At 35.6% G+C, this 25207-nt stretch overlaps 1 protein-coding gene across 31 annotated transcripts in view; it reads left to right on the top strand.

Moving 5' to 3' along the window:
• Positions 1–25207, top strand: part of dlg2 (discs, large homolog 2 (Drosophila)) — a 1682723-nt gene that overhangs the window by 1616851 nt on the left and 40665 nt on the right. For 27 of the 31 annotated variants that reach the window (XM_039744362.1, XM_039744355.1, XM_039744358.1 and 24 more), the window contains one exon: positions 21701–21800. In XM_039744362.1, coding sequence (XP_039600296.1) covers positions 21701–21800 — 100 coding nt within the window. Of the gene's footprint in view, positions 1–21700; positions 21801–22403; positions 22450–25207 lie in introns of all 31 variants that reach the window. The other 4 variants (XM_039744357.1, XM_039744381.1, XM_039744384.1 and 1 more) reach the window with 1 other exon arrangement.

The following is a 25207-nucleotide window of genomic DNA, read 5'->3' as shown; positions in this document are numbered from 1 at the left end:
TGACATGAGCTTCTCGTTTTTTCTTTAATGATTGCTTCCCTAATTTTACCCATGATTCACGTTAAGCTTATTGCCCTATAGTTACTAGGATCAACTTGATCACCTTTTTATATAATGAGACATTTGCTATGTTACAATCTGTCTGTGTTTCCCCAGTGTGCTGTGATTTTTGAAACATATGCTTCAAAGTTATATGTATTCCCTATATTCCTTAAGTACTCAAAGATTTGTTTTTAAATAGATACTCTACCAAAATGCTGTGAAATGTGCTTTATCATTATCATTAAATTCTAAAGGTTCAGTAAACTCTGCTCCTTAATTCTGTCCAAATTAATATAGAATAATAAATCTAGACAGTCTGTTCCTGTCATTAGTGTTTAATATGCTGTCTTAAAAAATACACACTGATTGCGTCTGTGAAATCCTGTCCAGTCTGCGTAGAGAGCTTACCTGTTGATATTTAGGTGCCACTGAGTTCAGTGTTATAATAAAAGATATCCAATTGCTGCCTCATTGCAATGGTGATTTTGGCTGTTATTTAAGAGTATAAATACAGAATTTTTGTGACAGTTAACCCAGTTAGTAATTGGGTGTTTTTTAATACTTTAAAAATGAATATTGAAATGATTATCTGCATTGGGGTCTCTGTAAAACTCCCCAAAGATTAGGCCTCTATCCTTAATGCTTTTTACTTGTATCCACCAAGATCTGGCATCATCCAGTGGTAAAGCACATTTAAGGGTACCTGGCAATGTGTAGTTTAAAAAGAAAACCAGTGTTCTTAGATTCACTGGATGTGGGTGCATGCGAAGTAGTGTAGCCATGTATCCCCAGAGTATTTAATAGGTAAATTGCCTAGCTGCATATTCACGTGCAGGTGCATTCAGTTGTGCTCGTTTCTTCATTGACACACCATGGAGCATAATCAGAGAATCTATACCCACTATAGTATAAAAGGGAGCCTGAGCAGGTTAAAAAAGCAGTCAAGAAGGAGTGGTAGAAAGGGAGATCAAGAAAGAAAGCATGAAAGAGAAAAGAAAAATTGGAGGTTACATTGAAAGGAATAGTGAGTGCTGTAGTAAGGAGGCAAGCTGCTAGGAATGATGACATGGGTGGAATGAGCAGACAGTGCTCACAGGGTATCATCTTGCTTGAATGCCCAGGGAGCAGGATTGACCAACCATTCTGGAGATTCCTATGCACGTCAAGGGAAGGCAGGCTAAGAAGGGATCAGGGCTTGCAGGGTCTTTGCTAAACGCTGAAGGATGGCAATGGGGACACAATCAATTTAAATGATTGACTGCACATGTCAAAAGGTGTCTCATGTTGTTGAGCAGACCACATGGGTGAACATCAAGGGCAGGGTTTTAGAAGGAGGCACAGAGGCTCATGAGTAGTTTTATGGATAGATCCTGACTTTTATTGACTTTGGAGTTTTAATTTTTTATTGGAATAATTATTTGGAAATTTTATATGGATTTTTAACCTCCACTCAACACTTTATGAAGGATTATTTACATTGTATTAATGAAAACTGAGCTGCACTTTGAATTTGAACACTGTTAAATAAAAAAGAAAAACCCTGAGCTCTTTTGCACGATCTGTGCTGTGCTGTGTTATGTGTCCTCATTACGCCGTTGATCTTAGTTTAAGGCAGCTATAGGCAACCTGGGCATCACACATCCATGTGAAGCAGACATGCAGTAAATTTCTCCTTCATATAAATAGTTTCACCCATACTTTTTTTATTTGCCTGTCTTTACTAAATAATGCAGAACCATCTATGTTATACTCATCCCCATCTCTCAGACTCAGCTAGATTTCTGTTAGTACTATAATATTTTAATCATGTGCAGCTATATATAGGTCCAGCTGGTTGAACAATTTAATGCTTCGTAACTGGAAAATTCCATCAGGGCCTCCTTTTTTGAAAATAAAACCAAGATGCCCCCTACAACATTCCTGAACTGATCTACTATGTACCAACAGCCTTGCCACTACAGTTTCTCAACTACCATTGTTTCTTCAGCCACAGAAATTCACCATGGATTGCAATTCAGCTTTTGCCATACTTTTCTTGTCCTACCAGTACCTTTAGTCCAATCCTGAAAAGCATTTTGTTCATTTTCATGAAATGCTTCAGTCTTTAACTTAACACCTTCAATTATGTATAGCAGGACAGTCTACCACAAGCTTCTGGTTGCTGTTTTTAAAAATTCCCTCTCAAACAAGTTCCATTCATTAGTGGTGATTTATTGATAATAATTCTTGTTGGCAGTAACATAATATATACCTTGGAGACATTACACCAAATTGAACTACAGTATATTCTCAAACTATATTAAATATCATGTGAAGGGGTAAGGCTGAGACACTGGATTTGTACATTTATATATTTCAGCCAAATAATGCTACCAAAATATCACACAAATGATGAAGATGTATCAGCTTATCTTGCTGCAACAACAGTATAATCACCAAAATACAGTGTTAAAAGATGCAAACACAAAAACACCAGAAATGTCAATTCATATTCATACAGTTAACAGTGCATTACAAATTAATTCTAGTCAACACACCAATAATTCCATTGGGAATGTATCAGTGAACTCACCTAATAAGTTCACTTTTTGAAGAAGAAAATACTTTAGCATGGTGTTCATCATGTGTGCAGCTTCTCTAACATTAACTTACCTAATTAGCCATATCAATCAAACAATGGGATGCAGGTGTCTTATCTGTCTCAGTCTGACAAAATAAAGCAATTATGATTTAAATATGACATCAGTTAAGATCCTCTCAGCCCCACAGGAAATATACTGTATTGGCTGTGGACTGCCTAACTTAAAGCAGCATCATATCCAATTTAGAAATGAATGACTTTCAGGAGAAAAACAAAAAAATTCAATACCACTGAAGTAACAGGCAGACTGTATATACTGCATGATTGAAATCAAGACACACTGTCTAATCTCTTTACTGCCATGTATTTGCTGCACAGCATGAGGCTGGCAAACCATTGAAACAATGTTTCAGTATGTACAGTAGCTATTCTTTTCACACAAATTCAGTTCATTTGATTTTTGTAGACCACTCTTCACTGAGTGCAGGCTTGGAACTCACTAACAAGTTAACAGGTAAATGCCATTACAAACTTTGCAAATGACTAACTACATAATAAATATACATAAAGACAAAGTCCAACTGACTGCCCATCTCTTCCTGGGCATTCTACAATAGAGTCTGTTCAGGGCCATCTAATTTGACAACATAATCTTTACCTCCATTGATTCCATTGCTTCCATAGGCAGGAAAAAAGCTTGGAAGCAGAGAGTTGGCACCAGGATACATAGAACAGAAACAGAATAGAAGCGTTAATACAAGTTTACAATTAGTGTATTATTTGTATTTTTCTGCAAATGACTATCAAACTGAGCTGCAATATGCAGAGTTAATTAGCAGCTCTAGTCAGGGTACTTTATACTAATATTAGGTAATGAGTCTAAACACAGATTTTGCTCCATATAGCTAAAAACTCGTTTTTTAGTATTCTTAAGATCTTAAAGCATGCTTTGGTTTGTATGTGATGATAATCTCAGATTGGTATGCAGTGCCTTTGCTGTTTAAAGCTTTATATGTAAGAAAGAAGATTTTGAAATCAGCTCTAAACATAAATGGAAGCCAACATAAAAACTTAAGAATTGGAGCTATGTTATCAAACTTTTTTAGTTTTTGTAATCATTCTTGAAGCAGTATTTTGAATTAACGGAATCTGCATATACTTTAGAACAGCTTGAACAGCCTGTGAATAACAGTTGTCAGTCCTACTAGAAATAAACAAGTGAATACATTTCTCAGTGTCCTTCAGATTTAGAAACTTGATGTTACAATATTTTTAAGCAAGAAAAAGCAGGTTTTAGATAGCTCTGTAATGTGTGTTTTAAAAGACATATTGGTATCATAATAATGCCTAAGTTGTGTGCTGATTCAGTAATCCAGTGAGTTAAAAAAGTGATAGACATCTCAATTACTCCTTTAAATAAAATGCATTTCAGGTTTTCCGGAATAGTATCACCCATCCATCCTTTTTAACTCAGTTAAATAATTATAGTTGCAGTTGGAGAAATGTAATTTAGACTAAAAGAAAGGTATAGCCGGGTATCAAACAAGTGAAAATGAAGGGTTTCCGATGATAGTTCCTAATGGAAGCATGTAAAGCGAAAACATCAACAGTCAGAGCAATGAGCTCTGCAGTATACCACATTTAACCTCTTAGTATGATGATGTAGCACTGTCAGCACGTTTCTATACATTCTGAAATCAATTTCATAAATATGATCTAAACCATGCAGGGAAGAGTCTAACAGCCATCCTCTGTAAAAGAGTTAAATGGATGGTGAATAGCATCAAAGGCTACAGGTAAATCAAACAACATAAATATTGTGGACAGTCCTTCTTCAGAGGATATTAGAATAGCGTTTGCAACCTGAGTTATTGCAATTTCTGTACTTTGACCTTTGTAGAAGCCAGATTGGAACAAATAAATTGTAATTTTTAATGTGAGACTGTAGCTGCTGCGCATCTACTTCTCCAAGTATTTTTTTATAAAGAAAGGTAAATTTGAAATAGGTCTATAATTATTAACTGTATATGGGTCTAGCTCTGATTTTTTTTTTTATAACTGTCTGATAAATTACAATTTTAGTGCATTGGGAACTGTGCCAATCAGTAACAAACTATTGGTAATGTTTAGAATAGGTGCTGCCAGAAAAGCCACTGAACATTTCACTATTTTATTGGAACAGATGTAAGGAACAGGTTGTAGGTTTTATTTTAGAAATTAACAGTATGACCTCTTTTTCTGTTATCTGTACACCAGGGATCTCATTTAAAAAATTTCAAGTGAATTTGAGCATGAAAATATGCATATTCCAATAAACAGGAAAACGCGTGCATCAAAAAAAAATTATAAAGCCAAGTGTAAACACATTTGCACTCAGTTTACCCCTTATAAACTACATTGATCCTGTAAATGGGTGTATGTGAACGTGCCTCAAATCCCACTCAGTTGCCACCTTGAAACAACCATACAGTATATGGACCGTGCTAGATCAGCCATGTAAAAATGCAGTCAAATTGCTGTAGACCTTCATTGCTCCATAGAACACCTGAATCTGAGGAGTACTATGGTGTGCTCCACATTTGAGAGAATATGTGGCATTACTGTATGTAGCCTGCACTCTCAGGATTGGGAGAAAGTAGAAGACTCCAGTGTCTGAGCCGGTCACCATTATCACCTGGCACATGTATTTACTGTGTAACACAAATGCTATTACAATGAATAGTACATTCCATATGAAATATAAAAGTGTTGAAAGAAGCTTGTTACTTATTTTGCTCAACAGCATAATCTTGTGGAGCCATACTACACCAACGTTTGCGTCTTCATACACCACCGACTCTTAATACTGAGATGCTACTGATTCATTCTAATATATTTTGAAATATTGGAGGAGCTCTTCCCATGGTGATAGATGAACATATCCTAAACTAAAGCAACCACTGTGAATTTTCAAACCACTAATGAAAATCATTTGGGTGACACTGATAAGATCCATTTATCAGTACATAACAACTTAGCACCTCTCTTTACCTTCAAAGTATGGGTTAAGAACAAGACAAACATTATCCCAGTTTCATTTAAACTATTTTCTCTGCTTTTTGCACTGTTACATTTAAAAATAAAACACTGAGAAGATAAAGTGTTTGAGTCTGACTTGGGATAACCCTGTTTATTGCTCCAAGAAACATGTGGGTGTGCATAAGCATATTGCCTAGAGTCACCATTGCAGTTTTGGGTTATAAGACAGTCGTATGTGTTGGCGAAATTTTTGACTTTTTTTCAAGTCTTCTGAGGTAGTCGCAATCAGATCAGAGTCATGGTTTTTGTTCTAGCTCTGTGACTTCCTGAATGTGGTAGAACCAGACAAAGAAACACGTTATTATCACAGTACATTCCATATACTCTGTGTTCCTTTAAAATTAGTCCTCTAAAGAACAACAGATCAGTCACACTCCTGACATAAGTACATTTCAGTATCAAGTACTGTATATTTGTGCTTTCTTACAACACTGAAAGGGTGACACAGTTTGACTAATAAAAAAACTACTCTTGAAGCATTTTGTGGACAGCTTACCTTGCAAACTCAAATAAAATTATGAACTTACATGATCCATATCTTACATTTTCCAATGTTACTGTACATTGATGAAAAAAATACACACAGCAGGGCATTTCCTGAATGTAAAATGTGTCAAATATTGACTTTTATGTTACAATTGGAAAATAGTTTAGAATATTTTAAAGTGTTACCTTTAATAGACAACACAATCAGATTTAAATCTTCTTATGATGATCACAATTGTTGTTTTCTGTCCTTATATAGAGCTTACATAAACATTAAAAAACATTTTCAGAGTCTGTTCTGTAGTTTACCTGATCAGTTATACCGTACTTTGAACTTAGTCACAGCCTGACATGTAGACCTGCTGCTTTCCATTCAGTTAAACCTCTAAAAGCATTACAGCTGACAAGGAAGCTTATTCTTTCATGTATACTTCCCACTGCAGTATTAGTTTATCCTCTCACTGAATATCAGGGATAACATAAAACTTGAACTGTGACTAAAACCACAATGTAAGAAGCCATACAATTTGCATTAATGGTTACCTTTTACTGTCTTGTCTAAAATGTTTACTGTTGATATTTATATGCAAGAAATAAAATATACAGCATTTTAAATTCATGAAAGTTACATATTTACTTTAATTGTGGTTTCTCTATTTAATATGTCTGTCTGCTGTGTCATTAAATTTGGCAAGCATGCTTTTGTGAAAACAAAAAGCTGCAGGCTTCTTTCAAAAGCTGTCAGTTTAGAGTAGTGGTTGAACTATAAAATGCAAGGTGGTTTGATTCCCATTGCTAACTCACTGTGCTTGAACAATTCCAAAGACTATATATCAAGTAAAAATTGCATTATGGCATAAGACTATTAACTGTTTTTCAGTGTTGTACTTAGAATGTACATACAACAACATTTATTTATATAGCACATTTTCATACAAATGATGTAGCTCAAAGTGCTTTACAAGACGAAGAAAGAATAAAAAGAAAAAACATATAAAAATGAGTCAATACTAATTAGTAAAGAATAAAGTAAGGTCCGATGGCCAGAGAACAGAAAAAAAAAATACTCCAGGGGGCTGGAGAAAAAAGCAAAATCTGCAGGGGTTCCAAGGCCATGAGACCACCCAGCCGCCACTGGGCATTCTGACTAACATAAATGATCTCAATCAGTCCTCATGGTTTTCAGGCTTCACGTGGTAGACACAGTACAGTGCAATTCGAAACTGCAAGCTCTAATCAAGATGCAACACATCACATGTCTCTTGTGCCATGATAATAATTGTAATAAATTTAACTGAACCTTCTTTACCTGAAAAATCTCAGAACATAGTTTATAGCACTATCTAACAGTATGTTAGTAATGCAATTAAACAGTAAAGATATGAAAAATAAGAACTATGAATTTGTCGAGTATAACCTGCCAAGGAATACATTAAATTGAACTTTTTGTTTTACATTCTTCCACTGACCACTGGCCCAGATCTCTGCTATTATTTTAGCATAACTTTTGTTCATATTTAAATGTTGAGGCTGATCTTATTCAACCCCCTTGAAATTTCTGTTTATGTAAGGTTTTGCACTTAATGGTTATTGTATCATAGCCCCTTTGGAAAACACAGCAGACTAAATAAGAGCACTTTATTTTTTTTAATAGAAAGCTATGAATTAGTTTTCTTTATTTTATGTAAACATGCCACTCATTTAGGCACTGCATGAACAGAGTGTGAATGTTTGCACATCACACTAATAGTAATTCTTGCATTGATGAGTGTTGCATTTTTTTTTTTTTTTAATCCTTTAGTCACCATATACAATTTCTTGCATTAGGAATTTGACATTTTTGCATACCCCATCTTACTCTCCAGAGAGTTTTGAGGTCCGAGTGTAAGGTCATCTATTTGTACTGGAACAATTGCAGGTTATGAGCCTTGCTCAAGGGCCCAACTACCATAACCACTGGTTCTGGTTAACCACATGAACCCACATAAAGTTCATTCAGTGATTGATAAACTAATTGCGGTAAGGCATTGTGCACTAAATATTAAAGATCAAGGGAAATTAAGCAAAGAAAAAGTGTATCCATCAGTTAAAAATGTATTTGAGTGAACCAATAGACTTGCTTTGAAACTCCTGCTTTGAAACTACTTGATCTTTCCAACCCCCTAAGTGAGAGAGAAATTTTACTATGTAAAAAATAAAAGACTAAAGTTTATGATGAATAATGAATCAGATTCCTTGGCAATAAAATGAGGATGATACTTAATAAATAAGTTGAATTATTTTTACTTCTTTGTGTGTCTTTTTTACTTGCCTAAGGAATTTTTTGCAAGATTTGCAGTAGTTTTACTAGTTATATATACAGTATAATATAGACTTCATATGCAGAATACAGTCATCATAGGATACACAGTGAATTATTAATATGAATTTATTAATAGTTACTAAATATGGATTTCAACCCAAATATCCAGCTTTTCATAAATGTTTGAAATCTTCGTACTCCATCAGAAGGTTGTAGGGAGCTAAAGCCTGTCCTAGAGCTACTGGATGCAAGTGACCTATGAGCACTGCACATGATGACAGACCATTGCAAGGCATACTCAAGGACTTACCTGTACAGGGACCAACATGTTTTTAGAATGTGAGAAAATGTAATTGCCTTGCGAAAATCCTCTGCATCACTGAAGTTGATATGCCCAGTTTTAAACCTCAGTGCCCTGGTTGTCATTTTAAATGAAACAGTCCAGTTCCAAATGATCTAGATGTACAGTATTTCTGTAGTCATCTTAACCATTACTTCTCACAACAGCGAAGACCAAAAATCCCTGATTTTTCATTGAAATATCTGCTCAGACCAATATTATTATAAAAAAAATAATAATAAATAGCAGTTTATGATTAAAATGTATTGATTTCATGCACTTAAAAATAGTCCTAGGCTTTGTTGATATTAGAAAGCCTCTTTTGAATAAAGCAAGCATAAACAGCATGAGTCTAGCATTACTGACTGTAATCAACATATATGCAGCAATGGAAGGGATACATGATACTTCAGTAATTTATTAACAAGTAATTTATGACACATATTTTAGTTTATGTGGAAAAACAACACTGTCCTCTGGAGTGCAGCTTATTTGTGGAATTCATGAATATCTTACTAACATGGCTCACTATCAGCACCTTCTGTTTATTTAAAACAATTTTAAAAGGTATGGATTATTTTTCTTATGTTTAAATCCTGTTTAGTTTATTTTATATTTTTCATGACATGTTTCATTTTTATGTGTAAGTTTGCATCATGTCGGTGTTCAGGAATGCTTTCAATAAGAGCACAGCTGCACTAACTGGTGACGCTGCACTCAACATCTTATTTATGATTTCCAAGTTACAGAGGTTTTGTCGCCAGTACTTTGAATTAAATTAGTATAAACACAAGACATAAATAATTAATCTAAAAAATTTCAGGCTTACAACTTTTGCTGCTTTACAACATGTTGCCCCTTTATGAAAGCTTACATAGTCATTCAACTCCTACCTATTTAAAGGTTACTATTTCAGTCTAGCATTTTCAGCATCTATTATTCAAACTCTAATATAACTAACAGCTCATATTTTAGTCATAATCTGATGTGCATGTTGTTCATAGCCCATTACACATCATAGATGCTACATTCATAAGAATTAATAGCTTTTCTTATCTACTCTTTATTGCACATAATTGCCTAGTCTCCCCAAAGTGAGATAAGAAAATGTCAGAGACCAGTGGGGTCCCTGAAGATATACTGTATATAAAACAGCATTTAAAAATGTAGAATTCTGTACATAGCTTTAAAAATACCACAACGACTTTAGCATAAAGTTAAGGCAAGTTGTTGGAAAAGGTGTGTGTGGCTTTTTACTTTTAAGTACTGTAGATTGTGTAAACCAGGGGATTCAAAGCTTTTCTTACTGAGGGTCAAAAATAATACTTTATATAGTATACCAGATGCGGGCCAGAATATATCCATAAAAAACAATTGACACTTTTACTTTACAAAAAAACACACAGGTACCTCTGAGCTCATCATAGTCATACATTCTACCTCACATCCCCTTTGAGACTGTTTTCTCTCTTTATGAGCTTTTCTTGTCTTAAACACCACAGTGGGTTATGATAGCTACCATCAGCCACATGACTGAAATCAGCGCAGAGTGTAAAAAAATGATGTCACCGCCAGGGCCAGCCCTGCCATTGTTACTGCCATAGGTGAAGTTGCCCATTTTGTCATGGATTATTGCTGCAATATGCACCCCGCATATTTCAGTATCTATTGTGGGTAGTAATGGGTGCAACTGAACCCTAAACCCAAAGATACAATGCCACTGACACAGTCCCAGGTTCAGAAGAATGATTTTTATTTAAAAAACACTGAGAGAGCTGTCCTTCTGAACTATAAATCTCATTTAACCCTATGAGTGTCCATACTGGGGCCATGCCAGTAGGACACTTCATCTGTCCTACTGGGGAAGGAACTGCACTTGACAGACAGTCTCTTCCAGTTCACCTGTTATTCTTTTGCTCTAACTGGGATAATAATCAAGAACCATCCCAGAGAGGTTATGCATCCATAAACAGTGTCCATTTATTATAGCCTCCAGGCCAAGCCAGGAATCACCCCACATTCTAGTTGCTGTGACAGTCCATTCATTAGGGCACTTACACTATATAATATTTATCTGCATTAATGTGCATCTAGATCAGATGTAGTCTAACCATATTAAAAAAAAAAAAACAAGTAAATGTGCTGTTGATGAATCACACAGGCCACATTCAGAGTTGGTCAAAAATAGAAAATGACTAAGTTTAACATGAGTGTAAATGCAAATGCATTTTCTGTCCACATACAAAAATCAACTAAGTTGAAAAGATAAAAGAATCATGTAGAGCTGTGACATCAGTCAGTTGAGTCATGGAATGCTTTTAAAAGTGAGTGGAGTGACAGCTTAACTGTGTTAAGAGTTTAACCAGTAAACCTGTGCAATCTGTTGTAAAGGTAATTAACATACTGCATTTGATCAGTGATGGAATTTAAATATATTTAACAAATCTATACTAATAAAAGGCAAAGCCACTCACTCACTCACTCACTCACTTACTCATCACTAATTCTCCAACTTCCCGTGTAGGTAGAAGGCTGAAATTTAGCAGGCTTATTCCTTACAGCTTACTTACAAAAGTTAAGCAGGTTTCATTTCGAAATTCTACACGTAACGGTCGATAACGGTCGACAACGTCCACCATGTTGAACTCTCTTATTTATGGCCCCATCTTCACGAAATTTGGTAGGCGGCTTCCCTGCGCTAACCGAAACCGATGTACATACTTATTTCAATGGTATGATGCCACTGTTAGCCGCCATATTGAACTTTCCAACGTCACTAATTCTCCAACTTCCCGTGTAGGTAGAAGGCTGAAATTTGGTACTTATTTCGGTGGTATGATGCCACTGTCGGCCACCATATTGAACTTTTCAACGGTCTTTGTTACTTATGGGCCCATCTTCAAGAAATTTGGTACGCGGGTTCCCAACGCTAACTGAATCCTACTTACGTACATATATACGTCCAGAGCCTGCAGGTCGGTCACCGTGTGAGGCGCCGTTGGGTCCCCCATCCCAACGCCTCCCACGTTGTTGGCTGCCTGCCTATATAAGGCCGTCCGTCGCTCCAGTCTCTACATTCCCTTCCTTGCTTCGCCACATGATTCACGTCTCCCTGCTGATAGCTACAGCCTTTTTATTTAATCCACGGCTTCTCCGCTTTTTTATTATTCATTTATTATGATTATAGTTATTGTGTAGGTATTTTAGACTTACTTTTCATTGTTCAGGTACCCATTTCCTATATCATTCCAACCGTACCCCCATTAACATGTCTATCGAGGTGATCACCATCGATCTAAGAACTGTCACTTACCGAGTGGTTTCCATGCCCGGAGATGGCACCTGCCTTTTCCATTCTCTTTGTTGCATATTGCACGGCCATATCAGGCTCACTCTTGATATCCGGAGGAACATTGTGTCTTATGTATTGAATGACTGGGACAGGTTCAAGGTGTGGACTGATGATGGTACAGGAGATAATTATTCTACACAGGAGCACTAGAAGAGTGAAATGCTTAAGCCCTTCACCTATGTATTTGCATATGAGTTGATGGCTGCCGGTGAATTGTTCGGTTGTCGCTTTCAGGTGTACCGAAATGGCCAAATATTTTACACCTTTCGACAACCGCCAATGCCTCTTAAACATCTTAGATTGACAGGTGACGATTTCAGTAGTGAGCACTTTGATGTTTATGAATGTTTAAACTCGCAAAAGCTGGATGTGAAGTTACCGATGAAACCGGTTGTATACTTACATCGCTTGACAGATGCCGAACATCTCTTCAACACAAGTCCTGCAAATACTGTCGTAATTGAAACAAACCATGAAACTCAAATCGATTATGACAGCAGCAATCCAAGCTGTGAGATTTGAAACAAGATTACTGTTCACATGGCCAACTGTACGTTGCATGCTCAACAGTAAGCTCAGCGCACAGCTTGGTCATATTACAACCGGAGGGCCGAACTCACAATGTGGTATACAAAGAGATCCTTAACAAATAATTATTGGTATATTTTCCCTCAGTTTAAAAAGGTTTAATTTTCTTCTTAATAAAAATTTTAAGGCAGTACTTCGCCGCTGCAATGCCCAGGTATTTTGCTAGTATTAAATAAATTGTGATGTGTGAGTTTGTCTTGTACCCCAAAACACGAGGCTGACTCTCAGAACTTTAGCAAAATCAGCTTTATGCAGCTTGAGACAGGAGCAGCACGTTTATTTATTGTAGCCGGATCTACCACTCTCCTATATACTGACACGGCAGTGAGGCAGGGTCGTGACCAGGTTAGTGGCCCAGTAATACTGTTGCCTGCATTTATAATGTTCCTTGCATCACCCATCGACAAAAGGTGCTTGTTGCACAATCGTGAATGGCTTGGATTTGCATCCGCAGCAAGACACTGCAGCGCTGTAGGCCTGTGGTTGCCCCGCAAACGGATAAGCATTGTTCCACAGATGCGCGACCGTGCTTCGGAATGCTGTTCGGGGTGTCAGACCATTGGGGTGTTGTACCAAAAGAGTTTAGAAACCTTAGAATATGAAGTCAGAATTTGAAAACGATTTTGAAAAGAACTCAACAAATCACAGGTTAGTTCAACAGTTCCTGTGCTGCTTACATTACTATTCAGTATGTTATAGATCAATTATTAAATACATACTTAAATACATACTGTGACAGATAAGGGGCACTGTTGACCCCTGAACCCTCAGACAACACGTTCAGACACCAGGTTAAAAGTCCCAATAATTAATTTATTATTTCAATAATGTGCACAAAGCACCTCCACCTCCACTATACCCAATAATGCAATAATAATAATAATAAAAAATCACAATAATCAATCACAATAAATCCTCCTCTCCTCCCAGCAGCTTCATCACCCTTCCTCCAAACTCTGCTCTCTGCTGGGATCTCCCACAGTCCTTTTATACTCCTTGACCCCGGAAGTGCCTCTGTCCCTCAGTCCATATGATTTCATAGCACTTCCGGGTCAGATGAAATCTTCTTCTTTTCTTCAGCCCGGAAGTACTTCATTCCTTCCATCCCCATGATTAGGGAGTACTTCCGGGCTATAGTAAAAACTTTAATGCCTCCCTGCAACGTCCCCTGGTGGCCCCCATGGTATCCAGCAGGGCTGTGAAGTTGAACTCTATTGACCAGGATTCCCCGCGGGAATTCGGCCCATCTCCATGTGGCAGGAAGGACTCCATCTGGCGGCTTGGGGGTATTGGTCGGGATAAACTGCCAACCATATATCACAATACATACAGACATACATATATACATACATACATTCATTCATAAATATTATTATATTATGGCAAACAGCAAACCCCAACCCTGCTCAGATACATACCAATAAAATTAAAAATAAAGAATCTTACAAAAGAAGAGAATCTCTGACTTGGTTAAAGATAAAAGAAGCAGGTAGGCATTATGGAGGTGTTGTTGTGGTTGTTATCATTGAGCCCCATTTTTGCTCTGTGCTCAGGCAGTATAGGTTACAGCAGCTGTTAAACATGACAACAGGTAGCTGAACTCATACATGTTCATACTAGTTGGCTACTGCAAGATTAGCACTTTATATCTGTGAATTGATCCTTTTAAAAAAGCATAACTTTCTTCATCTGTTTACCACATGTTCAGGTCAACACATGTTCTTCAGTACATTAACCCGTAAACACAAGAACATAGGCAGAACATAAGAAATTTAACAAAGAGGAGGAGACTATTCAGTCCATCAAGCTCATTTGTTTAGCTAATAGCTAAGCCATCCCAAATCTCATCCAAATATTTCTTAAATGTCAAGATCTCTCCTTCAACTAATTTGTTCCAGATTCCCACAGCTATTTGAGTAATGAACTGCTTCCTGGCTTCAGTCTTAAATGCACTCCCCCATAATTTCTTTTTTTCTGTTGGCGTCCTTGCATACATAATTTTCCATTTAGTTGAAAGAATTTAGCACGTACATTATTGATCCCTCTGAGAATTTTGAAGGCATGGATTAGATCCCCATGCAGCCTCCTCTACTCAAAACTGAACAGATTTCATTCTCTGAGTCTATTAGAATAGGATATGTCTTTAAGTCGTGGGGTGTACCTGGCTACTCTCCTCTGCACAGCTTCAAGTGCCGCTATGTCTGTTTTAGAACAAATTCACAAACAATTACACTACTCACCAGTTTACTTCATGGGCAATCATAAGATATACATGGTATCCTTTGGCTCTTCCAAGGTAAGAAGCAAGATGGGTATCTGCTACCACATACAGAAATTTGACACAGAAGGATGGCCTAGGGCTATAGTGATAGTGCACTGTGCAGAAGATCGGGCTGGGATATATAGGTATCATTGCTTATAAGAAACACCCATCACTGACATATGGGAAGACTTCTTCTTTTGGCTGCTCCCTTTAGGGGTTGCCACAGCGGATCATCTTTTTTTTTTAAATCTTTCTGTTTTTCTGTTTTTCCTTCTGCATTTTGCTGTGTTACACCCATCACCTGCATGTCTTCTCTCACCACATCCATAAACCTTCTCTTAGGCCTTCCTCTTTTTCTCTTACCTGGCAGCTCCATCCTTAGAATCCTTTTCCCAATATACCCAGCATCTCTCCTCTGCACATGTCCAAACCAATGCAATCTCTCCTCTCTGACCTTGTCTGTCAACTTTCCAACCTCAGCCAACCCTCTAATTTTCTCAGTTCTAATCCTGTCCATCCTCGTCTAACCCAATGCAAATCTTAACATCTTTAACTCTGCCACCTCCAGCTCTGTCTCCTTCTTTCTGGTCAGTGCCACCGTCTCCAACCCATATAACATAGCTGGTTTCACTACCATCCTGTAGACCTTCCCTTTCACTCTTGCTGATACCTGTCTGTCACAAATCACTCCCGACACTCTTCTCCACCCACTCCACCCTGCCGGCACTCTCTTTTTCACATCTTTCCCACAATCCCCATTACTCTGTACTGTTGATCCCAAGTATTTAAACTCATCCACCTTCGCCAGCTCTACTCCCTGCGTCCTCACCATTCCACTGACCTCCCTCTCATTTACACACATGTATTCTGTCTTGTTCCTTCTGACCTTCATTCCTCTCCTCTCTAGAGAATATCTCCAGGGTCTCCTCAACCTGCTCCTTACTCACGCTACAGATCACAATGTCATCAGCAAACATCATAGTCCGAAGTAGTAGAAAAAAATGAAGTAAAGGGTAAATAATGTTGTAAATGTCAATTCTTCTCCTTTTGGTAATAATATTCCAATATTAAGCAAATGCAAGTTTTCTTGTTTCTTTTGTTTTTTTTTTTATATTTCATTGCATGCCAATCACTATAAATAACATAAAATGACATTCCCAAGCCTGCTTGGGGATGGTTGGGGTGGAACATATTCTGGCAAAACTGGAATTCTTTCACAGCCGTTCACTAAACAAAGTTTCGGAATAATAGAAAATATGAAATTAATTCCGATAATCTTAGACTAAAAATTGTTTTTATCCACATGCAAAGCTGGTTTTCAAATAAAGAAAATATAGTTGATATTTCCAAGCCTCAAAGAGTTTTTTTTTCTGAAATGTATTTGCTAGTAATCAGTTATATGATTTTTGCCTTTAAAATAAAAGAATAAAACATATATTTTTGGCAAATTTCTTACTTTTTTAGAGATTAATACATTTGACTGGATATTTCCCTTTTGAGCATACAGTATGATGCTCAGTTAGCAATCAGTAATAAAACTGTCAGGGATTTTATTGCATTACTATGGATTACTATGGATATCATACATAATATATTGAAACTGATGAGTTCAGGAAGAGTACAGCGGGCCATTTATCAACTCATTTTTCTTTTTTTCCCACTAGAAGCATTAAGCAGCAGTTTGTGTTCTACAATTGTAGGAAAAAATGAAAAAAAACTTTTAAGGAAAAGTTAGTGTCAATTATTTTTCTCGGAAGTGGAATGTGCTTAGATGAAGTACCATGGAGAAACATCTGTGTATCAGATTCTTAAAAGTACAGCTGTTGGTCACATGAACAATCTGCTGGGGGGCTGTCTTCCCCATCCATAGTTGTCAATGATGTAAATGCACATGTGTCACAGGATGCTACATAAATTAAATTCAATACTTTTAATTAAGAAGTGACAATATCTGTTTAATACTTTAAGTCTTGCCAGAGGCCCAACATGCAGTTAAAAAAACAAGATTTATTCTGTTTATCTGAGTACTACACTGAATTACTGAATATAAAATGAATAGATTACTTGACTTTTGTTCACTTTAACAAGCCAACAAAGGTTTACATTATGTTTTTTTAAGTATTCTGCCATTCTTCCTATATTCCAAAGAAATGTGTGTTGGTGTTACTTCAGATGTTTGATTTAAATTAACACTGTTTGAATGTAGGAATGGATGTGAATTGGCCTTGTTATGATATGGTGTCCCATCTTGGGCTATTCCAGGTCTTGTACCCATTATTGCCAGGATTGGCTACAGACCCCAAACCCTGGCTGGATTAAACCAGTTTGAAAATGTTATGTTTTCTACTTTGTTTTATCAGATAACTTATAGGTTATAATGAGAAGTCAATCAAAAGCATTAAAAACTGCCTGAATAAGGGGTCTGAGTTGCCTTGAAAGCTTGCATATTATAATCTTTTTAGTTAGCCAATAAAAGGTGTCATTTTGCTTGACTTCTTATTGCATCCACAATGGCTAACATGGTACAACACCCTTCCACTACAGACTTATAAATTATAAAAAAGGCATTTTCAATCATACACCAATTCATATATTTTTTGAACCTGCTTTATCAGGTAGAGAGCCCAAAGCTAAATATTATTCTGACAACAATGGGATGAGGCAGAAATCAAAACCAGATGAGATGTTGGTTCATCACATTTTTACTGTAGCAATGTATTTGCAAAATTATAGCACACTAAAGAAAACGTCTTTATACCAGTATGCAATATAACCTCACTAAAGCCGTTAATTAATGAAATAACTGAAAAACAAATGTAGATTTATTGATAAATTAATCCAGGTGTCATCAACAACTCAACAACTTACACTTTGTAAGCGCAACTTATACAAAGGAGATGATTTGATCAAGCACAAGTCCTAAGGGCACACCAAAAGTGCAGTCGGGAATGAGGAAGTAATGTCTTCATGTACTGAAAGTGATTTGTGTAACAATAAATTAAAACAGCATGTTCAAATTCAATAAAACTTCACCCTATGTTGTATAATGCAATGACCAATTATCAGTAATAAAATGTCTTATTTTATACAGTATATTTCTTGTGCAAAGGCTGCCATGAAATATTGCAATTGAACACCAGTTTAGAAAAAATATAGCTAATTTCAGATGAGTGGATATTTTCAATTTTTCAAACAAAAGCAACATTTAGAATGCAGTTTTGCTAATTAGTCCATTTCTGTCCTAGATGATTTTTTTAAAATTGCTAATGAAGAAATATTCAGCTGTATTCTCAAAAACCACAAAAGTTATTTAAATCAAAATATTTAGCAATGCTTTGTATCTGATCCTTTGTGAAATACTTATCATGACAGCTTAATATGCTTTCTCAGTAACTTACAAATTAAGTTGACAAGAGATTTTGCAGGTTTTTTCATTTCAGCATTAATAACTATGCTGTCTACTGAGGTGTGATATTGAATATTATTTTGGTGAAAAACACCTAATAAAAATGATTTTGTTTAAAATATGTATTTGAATGCTATCATTTCAAAGAGGTGATGGGTTTTGCCAGATAATTCTTTCTTTTCAATTATTAATTGACTTGTCTTTTTATTATGTTTTACTTGCAAATCAGTCAGCTGCAGAAAATGACAGCATAGCTAATGTCTGAGCAATAAAAGACTCCAGAGTATGTTAAATGCAGTGTGACAACCAGCATTATTATACTTGAAAACATCTTGTCTCTGGTGGTTTTGATTTTGCAGGTGTGACCAGATGTGCACTTTTGAGTTTTTCATTTCATAATACGCCACTGCACAATGCATAAGGACCTCAAATATTTAACTGAGTAAAGGCCGGCCTAACTATCGGGCCAATAAAATAGCATCTCTTTGGCTAATATGCATTTTATTGAAACATGTAATTGTTAGTAAATATTAGGTGATTAAATAACTGTAGCATTATTTGTCTATTTTACTCGATAGCACACATTTTCAGTGACATTTACATTTTAAATGTAATATAATAACTATAAACTAAATAGTGGATTACAGAATGATTTTAAAAGGTAGTTACTTTCCATATTCAAGAAGAGGCCTTTATTTTTGCTCAGATAAGTATACTTTATATCTAAATCTTGCCTGCAGGGGAGTATTTTTCTCTGAACTGCTCAGAATCAAAATCATTACAAGCCTCTATTGTAAGAAGTCCTTGGTTTCCATAACAACTCACACTACAATGTTTAATCTACTCAACTTAATCAACTGAATCTTACTTTAGGTGACAAACACAACATGAATGTGATATTAGAAATCAGTTAAATGAATGAACGGACAGATGGATGGATGTTTAGAATGGCATTTTCACCTAAAAGCTTATGAATCATTAATGTTTCACCCTTAAATCAGAAATACTTGAAAATGCTCATTTTCATGAGCTCTTTTATTATCTTAGAAAGTCAATCATTTCAATTGTCTAATAGATTATAAATTCTCAATAATGATTTTCTATCAGTGACAATAGGTAGGTAGTGTACTTTACGCAAGCCTTATAATATGCTTTAAAAATGCCAAACTGTAATATAAATTTGAGGATGTTAGGGATTTAATAAAATAGCTTTCTTAAACCTGCTCAGTTTAAATCAGGCTCACAGAGGCAGAGTCTATGTCAGCAGCATCAGACAGGTGGCTGGCACAACCCTGGGCAGGGTGTCAGTCCAACTCAGTCACTGTCAAAGTCTGCTTCTAAATCTCAGGATATTTATTAAATTTACATCTGAATAATACAAAATGGTTATTCACATCGTGCAACTTTACTTAGTAGGACATGGATTTTCAGTAATATTCTATTTTACAGTTATTAGACATTTTTAAAATAACAGATCCTCTGATGAAAGTAAAAAGTTCATTTAAGACCATGCTTAAGCAAAGTCTTGTTACTGTGCTCTTACCAAAATTAATTGTAAGTGATTCAGAGTTACCAAAATGGCAAGATGTGACACAAGAATAATGCTGGTGAAACTGGTACTTTTGAATCTGTTACAGCAGGGTAGCTTTGTAGAAGGTACAGCTGTCATAAATAAAAATTGTATTACCATGTAATTCTTTATATTAATGAAGGTGTTTAAAAATACTTAATATTACTCAGAATATTTTGAACTTAGCTTTGAATTTTCAAATTGAAAGTAGTAAATGCATAGTAAGTGTTGCTTGTGTTGCATTTTAGTTTTTAACAAATATGCCATGAAACACTTTTCATATTTGGTACATGATGGTAACACTTGCAAATTGCCATTTTATTTTTTATACTCATTTTATCTTCCATGTTCTGCATGTTTATCTTCCATTGTTGCTATTAAATATACCTGTATTTTCTTTTATCCACACTTTTGGCTTATTCACAATAGCATGTTTTTATTTAATGTTATGCATGGCAATAATTATGTCCCTTGTTTATTTTCTGCATTTCTTACACTTACATTTTATTTTCTTTTATGTTGCCTATGTCTGTGAAACAATGCATTAGATGTAAAAGTCGAAAGAACATCAGTGACAAGAAAAAAGGAATCCTAAATAATGGAGTTAAATTAGCATATTCTACAAAAACAGGGAATGTCAAGCATAATGCTATGACTAATATAAAATGATCACTCATAATTCAGTTTATAATCACAATTTCTAGGGAAAATACATATATATATGTGTTAAAGAGATTATTAAATAACTTGTTTTTTTAATTTCAGATTGAAAAATATATGCACTAAAAATGTATATACATGTGTATATATACTGTACATTGATAATGGAAATATTTTTCAATCTGAAATTAAAGAAATAAGTTATTTAATAATCTCTTTCACAATTGAGAGTAATTTCTTGTGGTCTGTGCTACACAAATGACTCCAGTGATAGAATGTCTAGTAAAAGAGTGCTGGCCAACAGCAATTGTTTTTCATCTATTGAAATCTAAAGGTATTTCCAATGCATTTTTCTTAACTTCAACTAACTGAAAATTACATAAACAAAATGTAGTCTAATGGAGTGTAAATTATTCTGTTCATTTTTGATAAGATATTATCTTAATACTGATATATGTTTTTCCACATGATTTCTTATTTTTTTTCTCTAACTACCCCATTGCAGAAATATTTTCTTACATTACAAAGATACAATGATATGTTCTAAGCAAGCAAGAGAAATGTATATTTTGCTTACCTACAAAATTGTCATTTTGAATAGTTTCATACAGTGGGCTTCAGAATATTCTGGTTATGTATTGATGTAGAGTTAAACTCTACTAAAATGTAGTCCAGAAACATGTAATACGTATACATGTTGCACAAAGCAATAAAATACATATGGGATGTAATCATACTTAGTTTCTGCACAGCATAAGTTAAAATTACCAAAATATCTGTTAAATTCAAGTGTTCTAACAGAATCATAGTTTTGAACACTTTCATGTTTTTATGATTTTATGAACATATGCAGTTGCTGATAATTCAGATCAGTACTATCAGAAAAACAGTATGTTCATCAATTAATCAGTGGACATGCCCGGATGTAAAGTCACTGCAGTTCCTTCCACTCTTACAACTACTTGTTTTGTCAGCATGAGTGTGACTACAATTACACGTCCTTGTTTGCCCCATGCCTTTTTTCCTTCACAGTCATTCAATGACAAGCGTAAAAAGAGCTTCATCTTTTCACGAAAGTTTCCATTCCTCAAGAACAAGGAGCAGAGTGAACTGGAAAGCAGTGATCCTGAACGTAAGTAGTCTTTAAGGACAGTGCTGCACATGCATACACAAGCAGAGGACAGGATACTAGCATTAGAAGAACAATCTGTTTTGCTGGCATACACATCTAAACAATCTTATACCCTGGCAGTTGAATGAGTACTGTTATGTGATGACTAATGACTAAATGCAATTTGGGACCCTCTTTGAATTGTGCATGGAGGTGAAAAGTAATTTCTGTAATGCAACTAGCATAATTGTAAATCGTTACCTGTATTAAAGCAGAGTAAATTTAATGAACCATAAGTAAGGCCCTGTACAAATGTTATTTCTTCAAAATGTGTTGCTTAGCTGTTTTTCAAGCTTTAATCCATATACATAACATAATTTAATTCGGCCTGGTTTAAAAAAATACATTTGATTTTTTAATGTTTTTTTCTCTTGTAGTTAACTATATTACTTTATGTTGATTTTTTTTTATTTTCTCCATGCAAAATAAAGAGTTGTCCCAAATGATTTGGTCTGCAGGGTCTGGTAAGGTAGTATATCTTTTAACTTCACTGACGTCTTCCTTCCTCTTGTGCGGTTATTCCTCTTCTCTTTCTCATTGCTCACTCTGGGGACTGCTGTATAGGACATCCCCGGAATAGGTGATGACGGTTATGGAACAAAGACTCTGAGTAAGTCCCTAGGATTTGTCAGTACTCTAAATTATCCGTGTTTTAAATTTTTTTTTTAATAGTTTTCCCCACAGATTTGTTGGCATGCACAAATATTTTAATTTTACACTTGAATGCTTATGTACTTCCTTTTTTCTTTATTCCTGCCTTTTTTTGTTTACTAATTTTAATTTTTGCATGAAAAAAGATTTTAAAAATGTCCATATTCCTGCTAAATATGCCCTCTTGCTTGACGTTATCGCTCAGAATCCTTGTTCATGCTGTCTGTTTTTTCTGTTGAAAGATCCTATTCCCACAGTAATTGCCCTTTTGACAGTTGACGTATATTTCATCCAAGTGCTAATAATGTATGTGATGTTATTCCTTGACTGTTCTCAGTTGCTCTGTCAATAAATTTAATTTCGCATCCTTCACTAATAGTTAATTAATAAATGTGCATTAAGCTGGTTAACTTACTTCTGTTGGATGTGTGAATGAAAATTATGTTTTAAAATATTGTCAAAAAAATGAAAAGGCAGGTATAAAATTATGCTTTGCTACTGCATGAACAATATATATTTTTTATCTATAACTAGATTGATCAATTTATGTGATGAACAGTTCAAAAAGAGGCAAATATCTGAGTTGTAGAACCAATGTCTCATTTGGAGTTTACAGGAAGATAGTGTGAACATTACATGACATATTTTCATTTCCATAAACAATTCTATTATTATAACTGAGACAATTAAATTTTAATTAGTATATAATCCTTGAGAATTAAGGATTTATGCCAAAGATCTATATATTAAAATGCAAATTCTGCTTAGTGTAAATAAAAATCATTCTTTGTTCTGTGGATTTGTGATATTAGTTAAAGCTAAATGAGCTGCTATGTCATTAATGATAGGAGCACACACTAAAACAGCACATTGCCGCATCCATCACATGATGAAAGATAATTCTCTTTTGAGACAGCCAACAATTACATCTGGCAAATTGCAAATATTTAGTGATATAGGGTTTGGAATTAGAAGATAACAAATGAAAACAGGGCTTGGAATGAACCACATAGCATAATATATAAAGAAACATAAAGCTGACATGTGCACAATTTTAGAGTTAAAAGGACTAGGTTAAATATTGCAAGGCATTAATGCTTCTTAGCATTATGTGAAAACAAGGCAACAGTCAGTTATCATCCAAAGTTAATTTGATTTTAACTAACCTTCCATGTTTAAATGACTTTCTACACTCACTGTTGCATGTAACCCTCCAATTGTAAATATAAATAGCTTTCTCACAGTTTGAAATAGTACTTTGTGCTTCATTTACCATTTTATATAGCCTATTTAAGTCAGTGTGCGTGTGTCTATATATATATTGTGGGGAACAGCCAGTACACAGACAGGTAGACATTTTTTAAATGCACCACACATGTTTATTTACACTATTATTTACAAGTGCACACAAACACTCCAGTGCTGCAGCACCAATCACCCTCAGTCCAGGCCCTCAACAATGCCTCTCTTCACCGCCTCCACTCTTGTCCTCCGAGCTCCGTCCTCTTCCAGCCGACTCCAGCCATCGAATGAAGGGTGGCGGCCCCTTTTATGCTTACCCGGACGTGCTCCATGTGCCTCCCGATAAACTTCCACCAGCCCTTCCTGGTCTTCTCCCCTCAGCAGTTCTGGGTGTGGCGGAAGTGCTGAGGGCCAGGGCTCCACAGGCATTGGAGCGCCCCCTGGCAGTGACCATGGGCCCATATTGGGTTGAGCTTCTAAGCTCTGTTCCCATGGTCCCCAAAGCCACTAGGGCAGTCGCCCCCTCATCGTCTGGTCTGGATATATATATATGTATATCCATCCATCCATTATCCAACCCACTATATTCTAACACAGGGTCACGGGGGTCTGCTGGAGCCAATCCCAGCCAACACAGGGCGCAAGGCAGGAACAAATCCCTGGGCAGGGTGCCAGCCTACCGCAGTATATATACCTTGAAGCTACCGTTATAATACCAGGAAAAGTACTTTAAAAATTTCTAAACAAAAATGATATCTTTAGTTAATACACTAAGTAGATTTACATAAAAAATTAATAAGGGATATGAAAGCTGTATCCAGTACATTTCACGTATACTTTTCTTACACCGATACACTATAGAAGTCATGTTACTGAACAAAGATATAAAGAACACAATAGTAAAAGATAATGGAGCTTGATATGAAGTAGCCCATAATGCTGAAGTCTAATTATATAGTTATTGTGTTATTAATATAACAGTACCAAAATTCAAAGCAGTGAGACACAAAAGCTGAAATCTTAAAACCAACTTTGACTTTTAACAATTTGCTTTAAGATTGCATGAATCATGATATATAAAAATGTAGTTTGTTATAGTATGATATACAAACACTACATTTCATGCAGCTTTGGTCATATTTGCATAAACATTTTGGGTCCTTTTATGTATAACAGGATTTTTGGTAGCATGTGTAGTCTGTAAAGTCAGACACCATTGGTAATACTGTGTCTCAAACACAATTTCTTCAGAGCTTTCAGCTGCACATAATGTAAAAGAGATAATTGGAGAAATTCCAATCATACCAACCTAGCTAATAATAATACACTATTTTAAATTTTCATTTTTATATATTTAAGCTAAAAAACAGCCCCTTGGTTCATTTTACTCTGTGTAATAAGTTTTGGAATACATTTGATTTTTAGAAGCAATATTTCCAGTTTCTTTAAGACGTAAGTAACAGGGTTGGATGTAT

The sequence above is a fragment of the Polypterus senegalus genome, chromosome 2, assembly GCF_016835505.1.
Source record: "Polypterus senegalus isolate Bchr_013 chromosome 2, ASM1683550v1, whole genome shotgun sequence".
NCBI classification, from domain to species: domain Eukaryota; kingdom Metazoa; phylum Chordata; class Cladistia; order Polypteriformes; family Polypteridae; genus Polypterus; species Polypterus senegalus.
This window is presented reverse-complemented; position numbering and strand designations above follow the sequence as displayed.